At 32.7% G+C, this 7,500-nt stretch overlaps 1 protein-coding gene across 2 annotated transcripts in view; it reads left to right on the forward strand.

The window, feature by feature from the left end:
* LOC125047065 (transcriptional regulator ATRX-like) overlaps nt 1-928 on the forward strand; it is a 9,847-nt gene extending 8,919 nt beyond the window's left edge. The window contains exon 6 of one of the 2 annotated variants that reach the window (XM_047645144.1): nt 353-928. In XM_047645144.1, coding sequence (XP_047501100.1) covers nt 353-585 — 233 coding nt within the window. In that variant the 3' untranslated portion in view covers nt 586-928. The remainder of the gene's footprint in view (nt 1-352) is intronic. The other variant, XM_047645145.1, reaches the window with a different exon arrangement.
* Nucleotides 929-7,500: the final 6,572 nt, after the last annotated feature.

Genomic DNA, 7,500 nt, shown 5'->3' on the forward strand with positions numbered 1-7,500 from the left:
CTGATTCCTTGAATTGATGGGAAAATGTGTTTTTCTTTCTAATATTATTAATATTGAAATTGTTAGCATTCTTATTGATATGATTCTTAAATTGTTATTAAAATATTAATAACATCAAAGACAATAAAATAATGATAAAGAAGCTACAAAAGAAATAAAGGAAAAGGGTAAACAGGTGAGATAGCTAAGGCTAATAGCTAACTCCTTGGTGAAAAAGCACTTGTAGAAGTCATCTTTGTTTAAAGATAATAGATCAACTTTTCTTACAGTGGGCATGACATTGTAGTCTTGCCACCTCTGCTAATAGGGTTAACTTTCCTTTATTCTTCAGCTAAATCATTGTCTTTCCCAGCAGATACAGAAGCTGAGCAGAAGGTGTGGCACTTCCCAATATCAGATATCCAGACTTTGGAAGATGGAAAGCAGGTTGTTGAAGTCCCAACTCCTGCTGGCCCCAAGATTGTCCCCGTGCCCACTCTTGCACCAGGGACCTCGAATGTCATCGTCATGGCGACAGACGCCCCGGATTCTCCTGGTGAACACATATATCACGTTTATCTTGTGTCTCCTCTAGAGAATGCATAACTGCTCATATTTTATGGGATGTTTTGTTGATAAGGGAGATAAGTATCTAAAATAAGGATAAACGTTTTATTACTCATGTTAGTGATTTTATTTCTCTTCATTGTTTAGTGGGGGATGAAATTGGATATTTGAATTATTTGTAAGTTAAAATATGATCCTAGTCATTGGTAGCTACACATGGGGTTGTAGAAATATCATTATCATACATAGGTAAGAACTGTACATTTTTTTGTTTTATGTGTTTGTAGAGTTCCTCTACAAATTTCATTGAGTGTGTGAAAAGTTTGAGGTTTCCTTATACTTACTAAGCATAAGTAATAGGTACATGTATGTATGTATGTATATGTATATATATATATGTATTTACATATATATGTAGATATAAATATATATATATATATATATATATATATATTTATATAAAATTGTATTTATATATATGTATATATATGTATATGTAGAGGTTTATATGTGTATATACATGTATATGTGTATGTATATAATTTATGTGCATATTTATACATACATATAAATATATATACATATACAAATTCATATTTATATATGTATGTATGTATGTATGTATGTATGTATGTATCTACATACATGTATGTGTATGTATATGTTTATATATATATATATATATATTATATATTATACATATATATATATATATATATATATATATATATATATATATATATGCATATACACAAATATATGCATATATATATATATATATATATATATATGTATATATATATATGTATATATATATATATATATATATATATGTATATATATACATAATACATAATACATAATACATATCATATATATATATATATATATATATATATATATATATATTAGCACATATGAATTGGGAAAGAGAAGCTCCACAATGTGTTTTTCATTCATTAAGAATGGATATCAATAAAGAAATGGATTTTGAGACTGATCCTTTTATAGATATACTCATCGGCACCTGAAGAAAGAGATTTATCTTTCCATTTGATTACACAAGCTCAACAAGTCAACCGGAACTGCACTAATATCAAGTGAAAGATGTTAGAGTCTTTATAAATACTTTTCTCTTGTTATTTGCAACAGAGCCTCATTATCAGTGTTGGTATGGACCATGACTTTTATAAGCTTTACTGTTTTTCAGTGAGGTGTTCCGATTGACCTCCTACAAGATAGCAAATGAAATAAATCTCTCCCTCTCTTGCTCCCTGTCTCTGTGTCTGTCCTTGTCCATATCCCTCTCCCTTCTCCTCTCTCACTCCCCTTCCTTCCCTTTCCTTTCTTTTTGCATCTTCCATTCTTCTCCTCTCTCTTCCTTCTCCCTCTCCTTCTCATTCTTCCTGTCTCCCTTTCCCTTTCCCTTTCCCTCTCATTCTCGTTCTTCCTGTCTCCCTTTCCCTTTCCCTTTCCCTTTCCTTTTTTCCCTCTCCCTCTCCTTCTCCCTCTCCCTCTCCCTCTCCCTCTCCCTCTCCCTCTCCCTCTCCCTCTCCCTCTCCCTCTCCCTCTCCCTCTCCCTCTCCCTCTCCCTCTCCCTCTCCCTCTCCCTCTCCTTCTCCCTCCCCCTCTCCCTCTCCCTTTCCCTCTCCCTCATCTTCTTTTGATGCCCAGTTTATCTTGTTGGCAGTCTCAGTTTTTGAAAATATATTGTGGAAGAAAGGAACATTTCCAGATCAAGCCATATGAGTTTCTCATAACATTTCTTTTAATAATTTGAAACAAGGAAATAACATATTCCTTTCTCTTTAAAGTTTTATACAGTCATCAGATCTCATTTATGTGTAAGGTGTAATACATTTTCTGGTCATCACATTTTTGCTGGGTTTCAGAGTTGTGTGTATCATTATTGCATATTGTTATATATCTTCCCATTATATAAGTATTTCTTTCTTCCTTAGTTGTATTTGTAAATGTGTATATATATGTACTGTATATATTTTTGGTAAATTCATGGGCAGAGTAAGCACTGTATGTCTCTGTTTGGAGCTTTGTTTATCAGATTAATTTATTCTTTGGGTAATACCATTAAAGATTTAACTGTTACAAACCTGTAAATCTTGTATCCAGCCCCATTGATATTCTTTGACTGGATTTGTCATTTTGTATATCTGTGGCTCTTTTGTTTGCTATCTGTAACAGCAGAGGAGTTAAATGACTAATCTTGTTTTGTAGAGAAATGAAAAAACAAAACAAAAGAAGATACTGTTTTTAAAAGACATTGCAGTTTAGAGTTTTGAAATTCTTTAAAACTATTTCTATATTAGTAAAGGTATCCAATCAAAAGGCTTTTTACGTTTGTAAGGCATCAGACTAGTGGTTCAGCATACAGTTTTCAGTACAGTCTACCTTTGTTACAACAGTCGTAAATGGGAGAAGCCCCTTCTGTAATAGCCAAGAGATCCATTAAACCCTTATATAACCAAAATGAAGTGTTCCCTAGCTCTGAATCATTCCCCAACTGCTGGAGAAATTATTTTATTTTCAAGCATCAAATGTCTTTCATGTTCCAGATTATGTTGTTATAATAGCTAATCATCATTATGAAAAATAAATGGAGAATTTTTTAGAACATGGAAGACAGCATTCTGGCAATTTAACATCTGGTTTCCTCTTTCATAGTGAGCATGGCTGCTCCTGCCACACAATTTTCAACCATAGAATTTTACACTGTGTTTTCTTCTTATTATTTTCATCCTCCATGTGTATTCTCAGTGTGGAGATCAAGAGAAAAAGTATCAAGTATATCATAGCTATAATGTGAAAAGATTACAAAACAAAGCAGAAGGCTGCTTGGCTAATGGAACAATAAATAAATGAATAACTAGATAAAAAGCTGCTTTGCCATTTGAACATTTTGTGACAATTTGCCTGTACAGTATACAGTGTTCAGATGGTACTGTTCCAGGGTTAGCAGGGAAAAACTTTAGTCAGATAGGGAAAAATAGATGGAGCATGTAAGGAATGCACGCTGCCACCTGCTGGTCAGAGAAGTCCTGGCACTTTTTCTTGTGTTGATTTTTTTTTTCTCTTAACATTTCTTCTTCTCTCTTTAAACACTTCTCTGTCATTACAGTAGACCAAAGCTGGGCAGTTAGTTCTGATCTGTGGTGGTTTATGAATTGTAGATAGGCAGGGATAATATTGACTGTTTTTTTTTTTTTGTCCGTATCAAGTGCAAGGTAGTGGGGGGGATTAGTGGACACCAATACTTGTATGTAATAACCAGGATCCATTATGAAAAGATCCATTATAGCAAGTGTAGATTGTACGTCAGCTGGAAGGACGACCCATTGGGATTTGTGAGCTTCATTTACAAATACAAAACTGCATTTATAGTAGCATTTGGCTGTTAAGTTTTTTATCAGGTCTGCTTTCTTTTTATATATAATAGATTTATAGTATGGTTAGTATGTAACACATTTTTCTTCTGTTTCATTATTTCCAGTTCAGAAATTTATATATAGATGTATCAAAAAAGTGTGTTGTTATTGATAAGTAAATACTACATCACATGAATTGGGGAACAACTTACTCCATTATAAACCTTTAATAGTGCCATAAACTTTTATTTTATGAATCCCATTTTGAACTTTCTTGATTGATTTAACTTTTAATCAAGGTATTTTTAGTTTAGTCTTGTGTTACATATTGTATGAGATAAGAAAACTCCTATTCGTAAGTCCTGACACTTCCATAGAGGAAATTATAATAAAAGGTAGTAAATGAAGTGATACAAAATAAGATGTGAGCTTTTGTTGTGATAGAAAGTGGAGATTTTAAATTATTTTGCTACACTGCGCTAGGCGAGTACTAGATGCAGGTAAATTTGTGAAGAAAAATTGGATGACAAGATAAGTTGGGTTCTGAGGGAATGCATTATAGAGAAGCCAAATAAATCAGTTTTGATTTTATTAATCCAGACCTTTCTATATAACAAGTGGTAAAAACATTTACCAGTCAAGCTTATACATGAAACACACTGGAAATGTGAAAACCCGGGATAAAACAAAAATAACATAGAATAACTGATAGAATTAGTGATATATAAAAAAAGTTATCTTAAGCTAATATGATTTTCATTAAATTAAAGGAGATGATATGAAATTGGGCTCTGTTTAGTCAGTACCCCTGCAATTAGTAACATATATTATATTTTTGGGATTGTGTTAAAGATAATGTTATCAGGGAAAAATAGTTTGCTCAGGTTATTTTTAGGTGTAACCATTTTTTTCATGGTTGAAGATTTCTGAAGGTTTTTGCAAGTACAGTATATATTGATGTAAATAAATTTGGTATAACAGGATATTTTGCAATGGTACAAATGTGACTTGTGGAATTTTGCTTGTTCATTGTAAAATGGGAACATTTATTTTATGTTTTGTGTACTTGTGTCATGTATGCATTTATTTTACTGTGGACATTTAGAGACATTGTAAATAGTTTCTTGGCTATGAGATTTTTGTGTGTGTATGGGTGGTGCTTGAATATTTAATTCTGTATCTTAAAGTAGTGATTTTTTTGGTGGATATTTTTGGTTATTTTGCTCAACCTGTAAATACAATATTCCTCATATGTTTTGTGTTTATGTTTACAACTATACACTAAGTGTGTTGAACTATAAAAAAAAAAAAAAAAAAAATTATAGTTCATGAAAGGATTGTTCATTTTTGATTGAAGCTTTTTTATATGTCTTAAGTTGACATGACACCTGATAATATATGCACTAGGATACCCAAAGTTAGAGCAATATCAACTATCTCATATATCACTTTATAGTATATAAGACTATCCTTATAACAAACACAAATGCAGTCTTGATTTAGAGCCAAAGTCTTGAATATTTTCTTGGCATTTAGTAACCAATTACATTTTCTGCTCATGATCTTTTGTCGATTGCCCAAGGAGAGAGGCTATTACTGGTGTTGGGTTGCTCTCTTGGTTCCTCGACAGCAGTCCTTGAGTAGTATGACCAATATTGGGTCCAGAGAAAAGTTTTTTGAATATTGCCCTTTGGTATGATATACCAGCACGTGACAGAGAAACCTTTTTACCTGTAGGGGTTTTCATTACCTTGTGTGTAATCTGTCTCATTATCTAAACCACACATGAAAACTTCCCCTAGTATATTGCATTTTTATAGAATTTAAATGAAATGGCAGTAGTAACACTCTGTGGTATAGCACATTATCAATGATTAGTTTGTCTGCCATATGTGTATGTACTCACAAAATTACAATGATAAACAATTGTGATGTTTAGTTACAAAAAGCAAGTTTATGTCAGCAAATTTTAAAATGTTTTATAACATACTATAAAGTGCTGTTTAGAAATTATATCCTTGTAGCTGAGAAAATATTAACGAATCTAAATATCATTACATACAGATGCTCTTTTTTTAAGGTTATTTGTAAATATGTAAACCCAATAATGGAGATAAAATGACAAATGAAATATTCTCAAGAATTTATTGATATGTTATTTCAACCTAATTTTAGTACTCTTTTCTATAAATGGTAAAAAGCTTATTTGTGCAATGTAGGTTTTTCTACCATTTTATATATTCAAGAATATATTTTGTTTATTCGTTATCCATCCATTTATAACTTCAAATTCCCAGGTTAAATATATCATAACTACATGATTTTGTAATGTGGTTTGGTAATTATGAATATTAAAATCATGTCAATATATGAATGATTTTTGTGATTCACAGAACCTCTTGATTATATATTTCTCTATTTATTTTATTTATATATTTAGATCAAGTTAACTAATGGTCTTCATTGTCCAGCTGTAAAAACTGTCTATATATCCAGATATTTACATACAAATAATATATCTAGCAGACTCAAAAGTTATGCTTTCTTGAATGGCCTACAACATTACACCGTTAAAACCACCAGTCAGAATTCTAATTAAAAGAAAGAAAAGGCGTGGGAACACACTTTTCTTTAATGACAACAGGAAAGGGATGAGATGCATTCTCTCCCGCCCTCTTTCTCTCCGTGACTCAGAAATTAAGTGACTCATACACACTCTCTCTCTCTCTCTATCTCTCTCTCTCTCTCTCTCTCTCTCTCTCTCTCTCTCGGAAGAAGAAGAAGAAGAAGAAGAAGAATTTTACTTTCTCCGAACCTGACTACCTGGCTTTTACTGGTGTTAATTTCCATTTCCTAAGTGTAACTCCACATGAATAAGTTCTCGATGTCGCTTTAAAGGCACTGACATGTCATCTATTAGCCTTTTATATATTTTTGCGTAGTCTGAAAACATATTCAGATAACTACCTTGGCTTATGTTTGACCCTAAATCATTGCTGCCTGAGATCTATGTCTTCTGAACCGTTTCCAAATGAGCTGCTGGCTTTCTCTTATCTTCTTCCATTTGTCATTGAACCACTTTTGGCCATTTCTTTCTTTCTTTCTCTCTCTCTCTCTCTCTCTCTCTCTCTCTCTCTCTCTCTCTCTCTCTCTCTCTCTCTCTCTCTCTCTCTCTCTCTCTCTCTCTCTCTCTCTCTCTCTCTCTCTAACACATGTAGGGGACTGAAAGGGGAAAGAAAACGCAGACAAATGCAATAAATACAAAACAATTGTTCTCACGATCACGTAGAAAACAAATAGACCAATGTGTGTAATTACTGCTTAGCATGGTGACTCGTCCAGGATTTCCCACTGGGCTTGGCCGTTTCCTCCTCAACCCCGACACACCTGAGCGAATAATACAAAAAAAAATCTTTTCTTTGCGTTTGACTGTTTTCTTTCTTTTTTTTTTTTGTTCTTCGCTTTCATCTTCTAGATTTTTTATAGGAAAGCTACGGAATTATAATCTAACAATGCTTGCGTATTATCAACCATGGGACGCGGAAGTGAATATAAGCTTAGAAAAAAAAGT

This window comes from Penaeus chinensis, chromosome 40, assembly GCF_019202785.1.
Source record: "Penaeus chinensis breed Huanghai No. 1 chromosome 40, ASM1920278v2, whole genome shotgun sequence".
Taxonomy (NCBI): Eukaryota; Metazoa; Arthropoda; class Malacostraca; order Decapoda; family Penaeidae; genus Penaeus; species Penaeus chinensis.